At 36.3% G+C, this 18559-nt stretch overlaps 1 protein-coding gene across 1 annotated transcript in view; it reads right to left on the reverse strand.

The window, feature by feature from the left end:
- Positions 1-18559, reverse strand: part of Rad18 (RAD18 E3 ubiquitin protein ligase) — a 96487-nt gene that overhangs the window by 6117 nt on the left and 71811 nt on the right. Inside the window, exon 12 of the mRNA XM_026383113.2 lies at positions 1418-1480. Coding sequence (XP_026238898.2) covers positions 1418-1480 — 63 coding nt within the window. The remainder of the gene's footprint in view (positions 1-1417; positions 1481-18559) is intronic.

The following is an 18559-nucleotide window of genomic DNA, read 5'->3' on the forward strand; positions in this document are numbered from 1 at the left end:
ACAATGGAATACTGTAGGCCAGTGGTTCACAAACACTAGCATGTAAGGCCCTGTGGAAACAAACTGTTGGTTCCCTTCCCCACAGTTTCTCCTTCAGTAGATCTGAGGACCACACTGTGACAAGTATTGCTACAGACAGAGCAATGAAAAGTAACAAACTACCACAACCTGTAACCATGAAAAACTCTCACAGACACAACACTGTACCAAAGAAGGATCACTATATAATTCCATTTATATAAAGTTTAAAACCAGGCAAATTAGTTCATGGTGATATTAGTCAGAATAGGGCTTATCTTTGGGGGATTTTTGACTTGAAGGAGATGTGAAGGAGGTTCCTAGAATATTGGTAATGTTCCACATCTAGATTGGTGTGGTGGTTGTTGAGCAAACCTGATACAGTGGAGTCCCCTAATAACTCACCTTCCTACCTAGAATCTGGGGCTTGTCCTGTGACTCAATTTAACCAACAGATTATGGTGGAAATGATGCAGTACTAGTTTTAGGATAAAGTCTTAAGCTGCCTGGTAGCTTTCGTATTTGAACTTCTAGGAGTTTCATTAGCTATGATACTTTATATATAAAGAACAGTTGTAATATAAATAATTACTAACTATAACAAGTATTGAAGTGACAAGGAAATGGCAGGTTGGAAGTAAAAGAACTCTACAGAATATGGAAATAACAAAATAAAAGGAATAGCCCTTCTTGGGCTCAGAGCACAAAAGGAGAGCTCTTCCTGCCTGGACAGGTCCAAACATGGTTGAAGAGTATACAACTATGGCTAATAAGAACCACTTCTACAGATACAGCAATGGGCCACCAGCGGAGCCAGTTGCTAGAAAAGCTATGAGCACTTTAAAAGTCTATTGAGGAAACATGCAGGAACTGAGAGGTAAAACCCTTTCTTTTTTACAGTCTCCTGAGGGCCCTCTACTGAGAAAATTTCACATTAGGAGAGCTAACATAGGAAAAACATTTAAAGGTCCTGGTTCAATTTTCACAGAACAGGCAAACGTGGAGTGAATTTGGAGTGGAGAGGCAATAGACTAACAAGTAGCACAGGAGCCCTGGACCTGCATGTAAGAAATCCAGCTGAGCTGCTGAAAAGAGCACATGGAGAAAGTTTTCTAACAATTCTGAGCCAGTGCTTAAGGCAAAACCATTAAATCATTCCATAAAAATAATTTGGTATTGCAGAAACAATTTCTGAGAAATAACTAGTTATTACAATAGTATTCCATTTCTAAGCAGAAATGTACAGAAACAAGTAGTAAACTGGAAATTTTTACCCTATATGTGGATTTACTTTCTTGAATCAGAAAACACATTTATGCTTTTGTTTGAAAATCAGCTGCATAGAATTGTCATTTCTCAAGTCAAAATACATGCTTATTTCTTGATTATGAGAACTTACTTATGTGATGCTTCCCAGGCTTCCTCTTCTTCCAGAAGATCTCTTATGATGTCTGAACTGGAACTAAAAGGAAATACACATCAATATGATGCCAGACAATGAGACTGTATGTCTCTACTTACATAAAATTCTAGAAAATGCAAACTAGACTATCATAACAAAGAACAATCCAGCAGACCAGTAGTGATTACCTATAGGGGAAAGGGGGTGGGCAAGGGGAAGCTTGGTAGGATATACATGTTCACCTTTTCCATTGTGAAGATGGCGTCACAGCTGGACACATATGTGAAAACTCATGTTATATGGCTTAACTATTTACATTTACTATATATCAATTAAATTTTAATAAAGCTATAAGAAAAACAATAAGTTGTGAGTCATGGAAAAAAAATCACTAAGATTTAAATAAATCCCTCAACTTGAAAATCTGGATCTAACTGGAATACTGTCACAAGACACTTTAATTTTCTACATCACCCAAAAATCAAACTGTTTTATTTGATTCCTAGCAATTTGAAAAAATGAAAAACAAATTGTGTTTTAAAAACTAAATTCTAGGGCTGGGGATATGGCTCAAGCGGTAGCGTGCTCGCCTGGCATGCGTGCGGCCCGGGTTCGATCCTTGGCACCACATACCAACAAAGATGTTGTGTCCGCCGAGAACTAAAAAATAAATAGTAAAAAATTAAAAAAACAAAAAAAAACAAAAAACTAAATTCTAGTACTAAAAAAATCATAAAAAAAATAAGTTTTAGACTCTTTGTAACCAAAGTAAAGTAAAATTTAATTTCAACTTTGCTAATTATGGCATTTTGTTATAAATGCAACCTGGCTTAAAGTGTATCTTTGGCCTACCTATACAGGGATGCACAATAAAGGAGGTTATAGAAGGCATACATTATTTCTTTAAAAGACATAAAATGATTTTTAGGCTTTTTGCCTATTGTTCCTACCTAAATCAATAAAAACTGTTTTTAGAAAGGGCCTGTGGACCCCAACATCAAAGAGTCCTGGGCACTGCACAGGGCAGCTCAAAAGCAGTTGTCACTTACCTCAGAGTAGAGCAGGTTAAAACAAACCCCATTCTCACTCGGGTGAGAAATTACAGTTTTGGAAATGTTAATGTCAATCATTTTTAATGATACTCTAATAAATAACAATAAGTTTAAAAACTGGGAAGATTTAAAGTGCCAATGAATCGCTCAACTACTTCTGACAAATTATTTTGAAGAAATGTTTGCCTGTGATGACCCAACAAAGAAGGGCAACAACAGTCATTAAACAGAGTTCTTTACCAAACGTTTTACTCAAGGGATTTCCCCCAAACTCCTATGACTGTTCTGGGCCCACTCTGATAGTGACTACCATGTGTAATGGCCTGTTATTTTGTTTATAGACAATTCTGCTTTGTCAACATTGCACTGCAGTCATTCCTTCACCTCCTTGGAGTGGGAACAACTGAGCTAGCATGTCACAGAACCAAAGCATTGACTCCTTTACACTGCTAAAATGCAAGTGACCCTGACAATAGTTACCAACTTAACTGATCATCAATTTAAGCCTGGAACTGGCGTAAAATAAGCTTTCCTATTAATCAATTAGCTAAATGTAGTTTTTATTAGGAGAGAAGGAGAAGAAACAAAAGACCCTGAAGGATATTAAGTGGATTTCACCAACTTTTTTATAATCCTAAAAGGCAGCCACTCATTCTGGAGGGCTTATATCCACTGCCACCCCTCTTGCCACAGAAGTGGCTCTAAACCTTTCCATTCACAAGATCTCAACCTTGATCCTCCTTTTGTCACAGTTAAGTATTCCATTTTCATTAAAAAACTGAAGTTATTTTAACCTAACCTTTTTATTCACTTCTATTTACTCTAAAGTCATCTATTCATCTTCACCTAGACAAAGTTTAAGGCAGAGTTGTTGGTTTTTTTTTTACTTTTTTTCATTATTGTCCTCCAAACAATCTATATATATCTATATCTATCTATCTATCTATCTATCTATCTATCTATCTATATATTTCTAATCCTGCTCATGAAATCTTAATACTACAAATATAATGTTTATCCTTTTAAGTACTTGTGTGTACATGTGTATATCTATGCATTATATACATCAGTAGTAAGATTTTCTTGTCCCAATCCCTCCAAACCAACTCTCATTGCCTTGGGGTAATACTGCTTCTGAAGAACCCAGGAGCTGAGGGTGATTATGTGACTCTGGATTCTGCAGGTGTCACACAGTCAGAGAAAGAGTAAATTTAGCATCTTGCCAACACTCCCCCAATACACTTTTTTTCCTTTTAAATAGGAAGGTTCCAAAGCATTCCTACTGTTCCAGCTAAGTAAGCAGGATGGGTAAGTCCATCAACTAACCTGGGAAGAGTCTGTGATCAATTTACATAATGGCTTTCAAACCACCAGCACAAATCACTGATTTGTTAAAGGAAAATATTTGCAGTACATTAATGACATGAACTGAAGAGGTGTTCGCTATGTTGCCTCAGTGGAAACAGATGGCAGAGGAGGTTTACAAAAAACACATCTGAGAGTTGCTTGCAATTTCTGCTTCCTCTGTGACTTCAATACTGCTGCCCAGCAAGGCTGAGAGCTCCCCAGTGTCCTCAGTTCTCAGTCTTTCCTTCTACTCCAGCCAGGCATTCACCCCAATGTGCACCAAGTCACCAAATGAACTACTACAAAGCTGGGGAGTCTGAAGCTCACTAACAACGAAGTGTCAGGACTGTCTGCTATGTCTCCTGCTCCAAATCAAGTCACCACTGAAACACTAATTGATACTGAGACACCAGGGAAGGCTGTTCACTTCTTTTTAAAATCATGTACTTAATTACATACTATACAAAAGCTACCCTCCTTAAACTAAACATATGGTTTCACAAACAGGATTCTAAAGAGATAAATGGGCATAATAATCAGTGTTACCAAAATGATCACTCACAAATGTCTTCCTGTGGATAGAGGCCATTAATATATTTGAAGTCTTTAATATGCCTTGAAGATCAAAATTTCCCTGAATATACTTCCAAGACATCTAGGGGCTGGGGTTTGTGGCCCAGTGGTAGAGGATTTGCTTTGAGTATGTGGGGTACTAGGTTCGATCCTCTGCACCACATAAATAAAATAAAGGTATTGTGTCCATCTACAATAAAAATTAAAAAAAAAAAAAGACATCCAAAAAAATTCTCCACAGGAGAAAATGACTCACTCTGGTATACCTGGGGTCAGAGAATGAACAAGCCTACACAACTATAATTTTAAGTTTAGAGCACAGAATTTTTTCAGAGTTAAATTCAGCTTCTCTACTATTTGGTTTCAGAACATTCTGGAAGACCTCATGTTAAAAAGTGGATGAACAAGAGGTCTGGCATGTGAAACTTATGCTGTCCCCATGAAAGGGCATTCAAATTGTGCTCTCTGATGTCACCATCAGCCCAGCTACAGTGGACATTATTATATAGATTCCACGTGACCAAATCTCACTGGCAAAAAATAAAATTTCTAATTCCCAGCCTATTCAAGAAGATACTAATAGGCTCAGTTATAACACTCACATTTACTTTTTCATACTATGTGCACTTTATTTTTAGCTCAAAGTTTCAGAAACATAAGCTTACTCTGTGAGTATGTGAGTATGTGAACACACCTTGGATTGGCTGATCTTTCAAATATTTTAAATATTTTACTACTATTATTCTGATGAAAAGCAGCAAAATTTCTTCTCAGAAAAAGGAAAACAATACCTTTGCACATTTCCTTTTGAAGCAATCAATTTTATCCTACCAGTAAAAATTTTACCACCAACGATGAAAAGATGCCTCATATCTCTGTCAAAACTATGATTTTGGGCATGTTATGTGACTTCACTACTCAATATCTTCATCTGTAAAGTCAGGTTATAAAACATGTGCTTTATAGGGATATTTTAAAGATGAATCAATATAACACAGAGTTTAGTACATAGTAAGTGTTTAGTAAATGTTGATTCCATTTTCATAAAATAGATTTGACTCTGAATTACCTAAATAATTGGCATAGCACTATGTTTCGATTTGTACTAGAAAACGCAATCACTTATGTGCACAATTTTAATCTTTGATTTCCACTGTTTCCATGACACCAGGGCGCAAATTCATCAGAACTTGTTATTTATCCAGTATTGCAGGTACACAGGGTACTGTGGGGGTAGGAAAAATGCAGACATCTGCTATAAAAATCTTGTGGATTAAAGATTACTTATGAGTGGAATTTTTCTTTGTTATTATTATTGTGTATATATTTATTTATTATCTATGAGTTTTCCCCTTCCCCAACTCTCTCCTCTTAACTGTGGCATTAGTTGGAATATGGTTGAATATGGAAAAAAAATTTAACTCCTTAAGAACAGATCACTGGAGGATTTATGAAGAGTGTATAATATCTATCAGTGACACTTATATAATTGCTACCATACTATTATGAATCCTTCCCCAAACCTATTTTTAGGAATCTGTTCTGTAGGATGAGAAATAGCTTGTATGACAAATATTTTAACAGCTGAATGACAGTAGAAAAGTAAATATCTTAGGTTAAAAAAAAAATCAATGACAAAGATGACCATTCTCTGAGCAACTACCTATACCAACCTCTGTGACAATTACTGTATGTACATTAGCTTTAATTCATAGAAGCATATTAGGTTTAATCCCATTTCACAGACGGGCAAAGGCTCAGAGAAAGTGAAGTAGAAAAACAAGGATGGGGATGTAAAACTCATCTTCCTTCTGCCCCACCATGTTGCTTCAACAAGTTATAGCAAAAATAAATAAATAAATAAAATTCAAAAACCATTAATCTGAGAGTTAAGAATTCCACCCCTATATGTTTTATCATAAGGCTTTTACCAGATGTCAACAAGGTTCATGGATAAAGCAAGAATAAGAGGGGTTATACTGCTCTCCCTAACATCTAGTAAAAATGACAAAATGAAGAAAGCTTCAGATAAAAGGTAATAAAAAGGAACTTATTTTTCAAGTAATACATAAAAAAATCCTTAATAAGAGATGAGACAAAGCAATAATAATTAAGTTTATGTTCAGTTTAAAAAGCAATCACAGAGGCTGGGGTTGTAGCTCAGTGGTACAGCACTTGCCTAGCATGTGTGAGGCCCTGGGTTCGATCCTCAGAACCATATAAAGATAAATAAATAAAATAAAGGTATTGTATCCATCTACAACTACAAAAAAATATTTTAAAAAAAAACAATCACTGTGTATGATCATCTTGTTTTGCTTTCTAGAATCATCCAGGGAGGTTAGCAGGGCAAAAAATAAAAACCAAAAAACTATCATACCATTTAATCAAGGAGGAAAGAGAAGCACTGTGAGATTTATTCAACAACCTCCCACATGCCAGAAACCTTTTCGGAGATACAAAACCAGTGACTGGCTTAGGAGGCAGAAGCAGGAGGACTGTAAGTTTGAGGCCAGACGCAGCAACTTAGCAAGGTCCTAGGCAACACAGTGAGACTCAGTCTCAAAATAAAAACTAAAAAGGGCTAGGGATGTACTCAGTCATAAGCTGCCCTTGGGTTAAATACCCAGTACCCACCCATCCCCACCCCTCAAAAAAACAATGGCTGAATTGAACTCCCACAATGAAACTAAATGACCGCTAGCTAAGTACATGGATCTCATAGTCATATGAAGTTCAAGAACTTGATGTCATAGGATCTTGAATGAGGATACATTCCCCCAAACAAATGCCCCATTCATTCCGAAGATAATCTATCTCATGTACCACCCAGTTTAAGCTCTTTCCAAAAATGCAAGAGGTACTATTTTTACTAGAATCTTAACAAACAAAATACCACCTGAAATGGGATTAACCATTTAGCTCTCAGGGATATTCCAAAATTCATAAATATTCCCAGAGGGATTAAAAAAGGGGCTAGAATAAAATACAAAATATTAATGAATATTAGTACAAAAAGATTTTCTGGCAACATTAAATGTTACTTTTTTTAAAATATTTATTTATTTATTTAGTTCTAGTTGCACACAATAACTTTATTATATGTGATGCTGAGGCCCTCTACCAGGGCCTCGCACGTGATAGAGGTGAGCGCTCTACCACTGAGCCCCAGCCCCAGCCCTAGCCCCATAAATGCTACTCTCTTAACAGTTAAAAAACTAAATGTAATGTTAAAATTTTTAATAGCAACTTTGAAGATTTTTTTAATGTAAAGTTATCACTGAATTACAGTGGTATAATTACAACTTGGGTTACTGTTATTTTGACAATGTTTTCTCTTAATTTGACTAGAAATACAAATATTTATTAACCAAATTTTCTAATAATTCCAATGCTCCATAAATTACAAAATCCCATTACTATGTCAGTCTTACCTGAACTAATTTATGATAATCAAATCCACTAGACAGTAACTTCTGAAACTCTAAAGAGTACCTATGCATTTTTGTTTGTTTAAAATAGATTAATGTATTTATATGGTTCAAAAAACAAAATGACATCAAAGGGAGAAGTTTCACTTTCTCCTTTGGATCACTTTGCTCTTTTATCTCTAACATGTGTCTACCACTATTACTTTTTTGATTTTTTATTAGTTTGTTTTATGAAAAAAAAACCCAAAGAAAAGTATACATTATTTCCCTTTTTAAAGAAAAACAGCATGCCATAGTTGCCGTGCTGGATGTTGGTCTTCTTGATAATTAATATAACCTAGAAATCTATGTATATTAGCATTGACATCTTTCTTTTTTAACATCACAGTGTTTGAGCATGTGGATGTGCTGCTGTAACCACCAGGCCTCACTGATAAAGATTGAGTAGTTTCCCATGTTTTGTTATTAGGAAGAACACTTCAATAAATAACTGTGTATAGGTCATCTTGTGTACAGGTACATCAGCGGGACAAATTCATCCTAACACTGAGTAAAGGTGAAACAAAAGTGTTCCTGGTTAATATCATCAGATCCCCCTATAGATCGTGGTACACAGAGTTTCTAATAGTAATAAATGAGGGGTCCTTGACCCCAAAGCCTTACTCTCAAATATTAAGATATTTGCTAACCTCTTTTTTATTTATCTTTCAGAAAACTGTTCATGACTTCTGTCCATTTTACTATTGAGTTTGTGGCGTCCCTGCTTTTTTTAATATCTAGGTACTCAAAAAACAAACAAACAAACTTACTCTTTAATGTTTTTGCAAAGATTCAATTAAATCTATGTAAGTAATGAGAAAAGTATTTTCAATCTTTCTTTTCTTGTTGAAAGTATTTCTACAAAATCATTATCATGATTTCTAGGGTAAGAACTCTTTTCCAGATCTGGGCATACTAAATGAAATAATGATTTAGAGGTTTATAAGGTCTAATCCTAAGAGCAAACCTGAGAAAGTGCTCTCTTGTAATAGTCTAATCTGTTCCCTCTTTTCTGAATACTCCAACCCACACAATTTGTTGTCCATTTCCAGTACTCTGGTTACTTTTGCATGCAGATAAACCAATTCAAGTCTTTTAACCACATCTGAGCACACCTTTCTCAGGATCCTAAACTCCCCAGAACCAGAGCTTTCTACCTAGAGTGTATTTAGCATTTATTTTTAGAAGATTCTAAATCTGAAAGTCATATCAGTATTGATAATTTTTAATTTTAAAAACATGACACATTCTACTCTGAAATGTAGCAACAGTCTGGATTTTTCTTTCATTATGTGCTTTATCCTCTAAGGTTCTGCTGTTACATGAAAATAATGGACTGGGGAAACTTAGAAACTTGACGCTTTTAATATTTCATCTGTTCACTCAATTCCACTTCAACAAACACAAAACTTTATTAATCTGGCCTTGGTGGCTTCTGAGGATCTGGAGAACAGCAAAACCAAGAAGGCGGCATTATACTTGAATTCAGGAAGTCTGGCTTTATCACTCATTAAGTTCATGAGATTAAGTGTCTCAACATGTCTTTCTACTAACTCAATCATAGCCTTATCAGTGAGAAAGGGATGTTTCAAATGCTGCTGCTGTCCTTTCTACCCAAGGAACAGTATGAATCTATTTGTCCATGGATTTCCCATCTATTCAATGACTTAATGGTGTATTAGAATAGCACATACAAGCAAAGCTACCTCATCAATATGTTCTCCCTCTACCCCTGTGAATCAGGGGTACACTAGCATTTGCTTCCAGCCCCTGGTGAGACGTAGGATGGCTGAAGTCCATGGCTGGCACCTATAGTTTCCAGCTTCACCTGTTTATTTTGGCATGCCAATAAAATACTACCATTTTCTATGTGCACCAAGGAAAGGGGTACTGAAGTAATAAAGATTGATGGCATTAAATTATTACAAAAGTACTGCATGTAATCTTTCAAGGAAGAGAAATAAAAGGACATTTAGTTACTTCCAAATACTGGAGTTCTCTTGACTCTCTGGAAAAATTCAAGTTTAAAATAGTTAAACTTTTGCACTCATGTTTAACTTACAAACTTAAGACACAAAAGATGTCAAGTCTGAGAATCTAATGTGAGGGAAACTTTTTAATTGCCAAAATATTCACTGTTTCACCTACATATTAATCAAACTCTCAAGTTAAATGGGCAAGGGAACAAAATAATATTGATTCATTTTGTTTTTATTTTTTCAGCTAGCAGTAGTGTATAATGATGATAAAAATAAAATCAAATACTAAAAGATAAGGTGATCATAGTAATTAATAGGTTAGCCTCACAAGGAGAAACAGTCAGGAAACAAGCAATATTGCAAAGATGAACATTTCCTTCATCACTTAAATTTTGATTGGATTACAATTTTCTTTACCAGCAGGGACCAAGCAGCTGAGTAGGAAGCTAGTAGTGAGACCAGCATACCGTCTGCATAGCAGGAAAACTTTTTTTTTTTTTTTTTGGTACTGTGGATTGAACCCAGGGGTGGGGTGCTTTACCACTGAGCCACATCCCCAACCCTTTTAATTTTGCATTTTTGAGACAGAGTCTCACTGAGTTGTTTAGGGCCTCATTAAGTTGTTATAGCTGGCCTTGAACTTGTAATCCGTCTGCCTCAATCTCCAGAGTTGCTGGGATGACAAGGGTGTGCCACTGTACCTGACCAGCAAAGCAACTTCTATAGAACCTATTCAGTTAATTAGATGGAGAATGTACATGCAACTAAAGTATGCTAACATCAACCACCCAAAACAATATCAAAGTCTGGGCCATAAAATTTCAGTCTTATGATCTATTCAAGGAGGTATACTTCAACACTAACTCACATGATTGTATTTTAGGCATTAGACATTTCACCTCCCTGGGACTCAGTCTCCACACAAAATGGAAGTGTTTGACTAAATGATCAAAAGTGTATGAGAACATGGGCTGGAGTTGTAGCTCAGTGGCAGAGTGCTTTCCTAGCATGTGTGAAGGACTGGGTTCGATTCTTAGCACCACATACAAATAAATAAAATAAAGGTCCATCAATAATCAAAAGATATTTTAAAAAATATTTTTAAAAAAGTGTATGACAACAATCATCCCCCCAAACTACATGTACCCAAACTTTTAATGATCTGATGTGTTCTTAATTTTTTATGTGTACTACCACCTGTACCCCAATAACATGTTATTAATGGCTTTAATAAAATGTGCTTGCAAGAGCAAGAAGAATACACTAAAGCCACCCATTAATGAAATCTTAAAGGCTTCTATAATTTGCATTACCTAAAAAATATTCCTCTGCAAATGAAACCTACCATCCTTTAATGCTTGGCTTCCTCTGAGTTACGGGAACGAGGTGCACCACTTACATGGTAAAATCAATAAGAGTTAGCAAAATCAGCAATTTAATATGTACCCATGTTCCAGAATATATTTGTGTAGGAGGAAAAAAAAAAAAAGACAGGCAGGTTCATACTGAACACCCTCTTCTGACAAGGCACCTGAACAATCGTGCAAATGCAGACATTTCAGAATGATAAAATATGCTGTTTATTAATCATTGTGCCAAGATAAGAAGTAGAAACTAGCTTATCACAGGGAAGGCAGAACATACATAGTCACTGTCTAATTTGAATGACTTCATTAAATTTTGACAAAGAAAACAATGATGGTCTAATGTGTGGCCAGACAAAAATCCTGATAGAACTCATGTTGAAATGGCGGAAACCTGGGCTAGAATTAGTGAATGACTCCTTTATTTCACTACTTTAGATAAATGACATTACCACATCATCCAGGGCTCCATTTCCTCATCTATGAAAATAGGTAGCTGTATTTAGTGACTTCTCAGCTTCTTTGCTAGTTTGACAATATTTGCATTCTATCCTAATGTATCTTTCTCTTGTACTCAAGGTCTCCAAGGAGACTTGACAACATCTGTTACACTGATTTAAAAAGTAAGGGAAGAAAAAATTAAAACCTCTGATTTGGATAACTGCCATGGTGATTTTAACAAATGAAATCTTGATTAGCTGATTAAAAACATAAAATTTCAATAGTATGATATTGTAAATTACATATCATTCTTATCACATCCAATTTCATCCACCAGAACAAGGCCAAAAAGCCTCAGATTTGGTTTTTTGTTTTTTGCTAGAGACACCTCTTAACTGGCTACCCACATTGGGGGTCTGAGAATACTGATCAAAAGTAATTATTGTGTGTCTAACATTTAGAAAGAACTGTGGTTCCTTCAAATTCTCTAAGCTTTCTCAAAGCATTCTAAGAGGCTCATAATTTAGCTATTCCCGTTTTTATTTTTTTATAATGTAGAACTGAATTTGAACCAGTCAAATTTTTACCTATTATATGAGTCAAGCTAAACATATAAAGGAGCATATAGGACAAGAATTCCTATAGTTTACAAAACACATGAAACATCAAAAAGAAATGCACTTCAACAAATTCAGCCTTAACCCCCTGGTGGGTGACAGGTGGTCTCATGGTGGCACCTATACTCCCCACTGTACCCTACCATGCCACAACCAACTATGTTTACAAGTGGCAACATCCTTTTCCTATCTGCATGAGATCACCATTTCCTCGATTCTCATCTCCACTGTTCAGTTTTGCTTGGTAAACTTTTCTCATTCTTGCGATTCTAGTCAGGTGTCACCTCCTCTAAGAAGCCCTCTCTGATCCTACTATAGTTGGATTAGCTGTGCGTCTCCCAGAATCCTACATCTCACCTGTCAAAATACCTATCATACTCTATTGTAATTGTCCACATCTCTTTTATTTCCTCTGTCAGATTATGAGCTAATTGAGGGCAGGTTGTTCATTCTCTTAAAAAACCTTTACCCCACACCTAATATGAGCAAGGCCTAGGGACTAGTGGGATTAAAAAAGTAACACTCAATGTTCATGAACTTCCAGTTCTTAACCCCCAGTCAAGAGGGGATGGAAAAGAGATATTCTTTTAAGTAAGTAACCACATTAGGATGTCATAAGTCCTAGAACTGAGCTATATCCTGAGGACAAGGCCCAACTGCAGGAAGAAGAGACAATTTCAGTGATGTGAAAGGCCAAGAGAATTTAAGGACAACAGGGTAGACATTTGATCTGGAACTTGAAGGATAGGGAAGAATGTATTTCAAGGGCAGGACCAGCATTTGGAAAGACAACAATGTGGGGGAACTGAAGGACGGTCAGTAAGTGCTATTTTTATGAAACATACAGCACCTAACTTAAGAGGTATCTGGAAAATATTTGCCCATAAGTCTAAGAATGAAAAATTACAACCTCAGCAGAAGAACATCTGCCAGATGTTACCTTACCCCAAAAAGATCAAGCTTAGACTTCAGGTAGTTCTCATAAACAGAGTATCAGTGATATTAATGCCCGAGACTCCCCCTTTGGAGACTGTATGAAGGAATATATATATATATATATATCTACCTTATGCAATTATTATCATGTCATGCCAACTAAAACTCTCAACACTATAGTCACCGTATGAAAACCTTGAGTGATAACCAGACACTACATGCTGTGACACAGAAGGTGTCATTTGTTAAACATGGAACCTGGAAGGAAAAGTTGCTTTCTATATAAGCATTTTAGATAAACAATTAATAATCAAGTATAGAATTTTAAAACTCTCCTGATACAGGAAATTGAAGAGTACATTTACAAAGGATTGTTCTGTCATAGCATTTCATGAATTTGGTAAAAACAATAATATCCACTATTTAGAATTGAGTTAGAATGCCTAAGAATAAGTAATTTATTATAAAATCAAAACCAAAAGTTATTATAAAGAGGCTCTTCAGACTACACAATGAGAATGCATAATAATTTTTTTTTTAAACTCAAGACGTACTAACACGAACTGCCTCAGAGTAAAAGAAAACCTTATTATTTAATAGGAAAAAAACTTTGGCAATGAGTAATGGAGAAAAGATAAAACTATGTACTTTCAATAGTGATTCTCCTTGGGAATCACTATTGAAATCACTTTTTAAAGTATATATTCATGAACAAGCACATGGTAATTGAAGAGGATGAGTCAGACTGCAAATTGAGCAAGTTGTCTTTTATGATGAAATGTAAAGGCTGAGCCACCTCCTCTCTAAGGTGTAACCATCCTACAAAAAGTGAAAATATTAGCAAAACAAGGCAAAGATGATTGGGGGAAAAAAGAGAGAATATAATTCTCTAATGCACATTTATGAATTAAATTTTAACAAGGTACAATGCATTTTATATGATATGTTAAAACACGGTTTTATTAATTTATACATTTAAGTGTTATATGTAATATTAACTGAAAAAAAAAAGAATAGTTCAATAATTAAACTTACTACAACCCAGAGTAAGTGTTCTAGTTCTCACTGAAGAATTTAGTTTTGATGACCTCTAGTGTTCCAATAATCAATCCATTCTTTGGATTTTTTCATACCAATATATCTCTTCATCTTGATGCTGTGATGCCCTGTTTATTTAAGAATGGTTTTACACTTACAGAGAAGCTGCAAAGTCAGTACACAAAGATCCCATATACCCTACATCCAGTTTCCCCTGCTGTCAACAATCTACGTATGTCAGTATGATGCATTAGCTACAGTGGATGAAGCAATGATTATGCATTATGATTAGTAGCCAAAGTGTATACTTCATTCATCTTTCCTTCATCCTTTTTTTTAAATATTTACTTTTTAGTTGTAGTTGGACACAATTCCTTTACTTTATTTATTTTTATGTGGTGTTGAGGATTGAACCCAGGGTCCCGCCTGTGCAAGGCAAACACTTTACCACTGAGCCACAACCCTAGCCCCTTTCCTTTGTCTTTACCTGCTGTCCCTTTTCTGGTCCAGGATCCTCTGTAGGACATATTACATTTAGTTGTCATGCTTCCTCCTTCCTCCTCTAGATTATGACAGTGTAGCCCAACTTAGTTTGGATGCCTTGATAGTTTTAAGGAATACTAATTAAGAATTTTATACAGGGACCCTCAGCTGGAGTTTGATATTTTTCTCATAATTTGACTGAGATTATGAGTTTTGGGGAGAAAGATCACAGAGATAAAGTGGGCTTACATCACATCAAGGGTACTACTATCAATACATTATAATTGACACTGATTTTGCTCACATGGCTGAGGAAGAGTTTGTCAGATTCCCCACTGTGGAGGTTACTCTTTCCCTCTGCACCCACTTCCTTCTTTGGAAGGAAATCATTCTGCAAAGCCCACATTCCTTGAAGGGAGTTCATCAATGTAAATTATCTGGGATTCCTCTGCACACAAGCCTTGTCTATCCTCCCCCATTACATTTTTTCAGTATGAATGAACTAAAAAAATATTTTATACTTTGAGTTATCCAATGCTATAAAATTTATGTCATTGCTTAAATTGTTTCAGCTTTGGGCACTGGGAACTTTTAGTTATTTCCTGTGTCCTTCTGTCATACATCCACTATCATGTTTATGTTTTTCCTTTCCTTTTTTTTCTATCTTTCCCTCCCCCACCCTTTCTTTCTTTCTTTGACTTTCTTGCTTCCTGGCATTATAAAATGCTCCAAGCTCATTTTCCATCTGCCAGTGCCAGCCCTAGGACCAGTCTTTTCTCTCAGACACATCTGTTCTTTTTGCTGGACAATGGTATTAGAAACCAAGATATGTGCACCAAGTATGCTCATTGCCACTGTGGAATCCTTACTTCCTGGGCCTCAGAGCTGACAGAGCAGTGAAATAGATGTGAAACAACCAAATTGTTTATAACCACATCTGTAAACCTTTCTATATGTTCATTCCAATCTATATTAACATATTTATGAGTTCATGTTAATGTCTCCAATTCAAATCTAGTATCATGTGGATAGTTTTAGGTTTATGTATAACTTCCCATGATAACAGGGAGAAACCTGGCTCTCAACATGTGCCACCCACTGACAGGAATACATAACAATAAGAAAAGCAATACCCTAAACTAAAGATGTGTAGAATTAGAGAAAAGACTTCCGAAATGACAAGTTGAGAAGAAACTTCAGAAAATATACATTAGAGAAATATTTAAGGTCACATATAAAATCAAACACTATAGGTAAGTACATTTCAAGAAACAAAGCGGGATAATAAGGAAATATTTCCAGGCAATTAAAGAACTCCTAGTTCTTTCTGTATTTGCACTTTTTTACCCAAAGCCAAGACATTTTTATTTAGTATGTTGGCAAATTTCAGTGTGGTGATGGATTATTTTGTACTTTGGTTTATTATCATATAAGATAAAAAAGTAAACTGTTTCGCATCAACAAATGCACTCTTCAGTCTGTAGACCCATTTGGCTCAGAGCTTTTTAGTTCTCCTGTCACTTTGTCCTCTGACATTTCTTATCTATCACATCTTCAGCAGCCCCAGACATCTTTATCCCTTTCTTTCCTTTCAGCAAAGGGCAAGTGTGCTTGGCAAGAGCTACAGCAGGCTCTGGAAAGCCACACACATTCCTACATTCTCATGGGCTAGAGATCCAGGCTAAGACCCATAGAGCCACGTTTGTATTCATAAGGAATACACAGATCCAAAATACTGCCCTGTCTTCTGTTGGAAACAATGCCTGGGGCAGATCCCACTGGCAGCCTGCCTAACTCTCTGCACTATATCCCCCCCACCCCCAGTGTATCAGGCTTGAGGACTATCAGTGTCTTTGCCCAGGGGTGATTAATCATTGTACAAGCCTGCTCTGTTCCGCATGGGTGCTGGGAGCACCAGGGAATAGCCACCAAGGAATGGCTAGCAGAAGTTCCCTTGCCCTTTGGTGGGATAACTGAGGGAATATTTCAGATCAGCTCCCAGGTTCCCCATGAGGATTAGACTTCAGCTGCTGATGGTGATCTCTGGTTTGGTAACAGGTACACTTAGCACTTCTTCCCTTTCCTGTCTCACTTTCCCACTCCCTTACAGTGTCCCCTTCACCCTCCAAATAAACCACATCCACTTAAATCCTCATCTCCACATCTGCTTCTGAGGAAACGCAACCTTTTCAATAACTGGATATTTCTACTCTTGAAAAAGCCAAGTTGCTTGTCCACAGTGGCATTATGAAAGGAGGACAATGTAGACTTGCTACTTACGACTTGTAAAACCTCAAACAAGTTATTTGACTCCTTTCATCTTTCATTTCCACATCTCTACAGAACTAAATAATATAGCACATGCAACACTCCCAGGACTCAAGAAGTACCTGTAGAACCCAAACAGCTCACTGCCTATGTTAGTAAGACTTCAAGCATTCCACTGTTTTCATCAATATAACTTCACTATTCCAGGAGACTCTTGCCCAGGAAGCTAAAAGTTATGGATTAAGTTTACTGTTGCGTCCAGAAACTTTCTAAAAGATCTATCAACTTTTCAATATAAAGCATCAAAGGACAACACCCAAGACTTTTTGAACCAATCAACTCAAAATCCTCATTTGCTGTATTTACCAAACTCAAACTATAAAGTTTACCCAGTCCTTACCATGACCTGTCTGAAAGGCCTGCCTGGAACCAAGTTTCAAAGCCAACTGCACCCCTCTGCTATGAGAAGGTGCTATGAGTTGGTATTTCCACTTCCCTTCACTTAGCAAAACTCAGCTTCTCTCATCCATAGGCTGATAGTGTCAGCATTCCAACACTCCTCAGGCAAATGTCAAAATGGAAGCCTTTTCCCTTAAAATTACCTCCATTATTTTTGTATTTACTCAGAACTTAGGAAAGAATTTAACTTCTTACATTGGCCAAAGAATAAAACATTTTTTGTTTTCAGTTTTTTCTCTAGCTCTTAAGTTTCTGGGTAGCTCTTTCAGAAATAAGTAAAAAGAGAAAAGTTGTGGCAAAATATAGCAAGCAAAGAGCCAATAATTCATTAGCCTCTCAAAGTGCCTGGCATTCTGTGCCTGTGCCTGTGTCTTGCCTACACAAAGATCCCATTCCTAGTGTAACATCAGAGAAGAGGTAACTGCCTTTGCCAGAACTGTGAAGAATTAAAATGTATCACTTATATCTTCACTAAGGGTCTTCTATCAACCATTAGCATCTGCAGGAAGGCCCACCTAGGTAGGTTAGGGGCTACAGATTTGGTCACAAAATGATTAAATGAGTTGTTCTCAGGAATAGTGTGATTGAAGTTGTCCACATTCTCTAACACACCAAGGCAGAAACAGCCATGTTAGGTGGGACATCATCCGTGTAGGCCCCCTGGCTTTGGTCAATGAAATATTTCTTTATAGAAAAATTTCCAGATATAGAAACCCAGCAATTTCTCTTTCTTAGAATTCAACAAGCAAAATTCTTAAACTCTGCATAATTTCATACCTACCAAAAAACAAGCCTTATATCCCTCACCCAGATTTTGACCGTTACCATTTATCTCTTGTTCTGTGTAGACACAATCATACACACACATAACACATGTTGTTTCCTCAACTCTTGCAAGTAAATGGTGGTCACTGTTCCCCTTTAATTCATCGCTGTGCATTTCTTAAGAACAGATCTATTCACTTATATGACAATGATACAATTATCAAATTCAGGAAATTGAACATTGCTACAAAAACTTTATCTGATCTAGAGACCTATTCACATTTCTCTAGCTATGCCAAAAGACACTGTTTGTTTCTATTTCTTTAGCCTAGACCTAAACTGCAGAA

This window comes from Urocitellus parryii, chromosome 16, assembly GCF_045843805.1.
Source record: "Urocitellus parryii isolate mUroPar1 chromosome 16, mUroPar1.hap1, whole genome shotgun sequence".
Classification (NCBI taxonomy): Eukaryota; Metazoa; Chordata; class Mammalia; order Rodentia; family Sciuridae; genus Urocitellus; species Urocitellus parryii.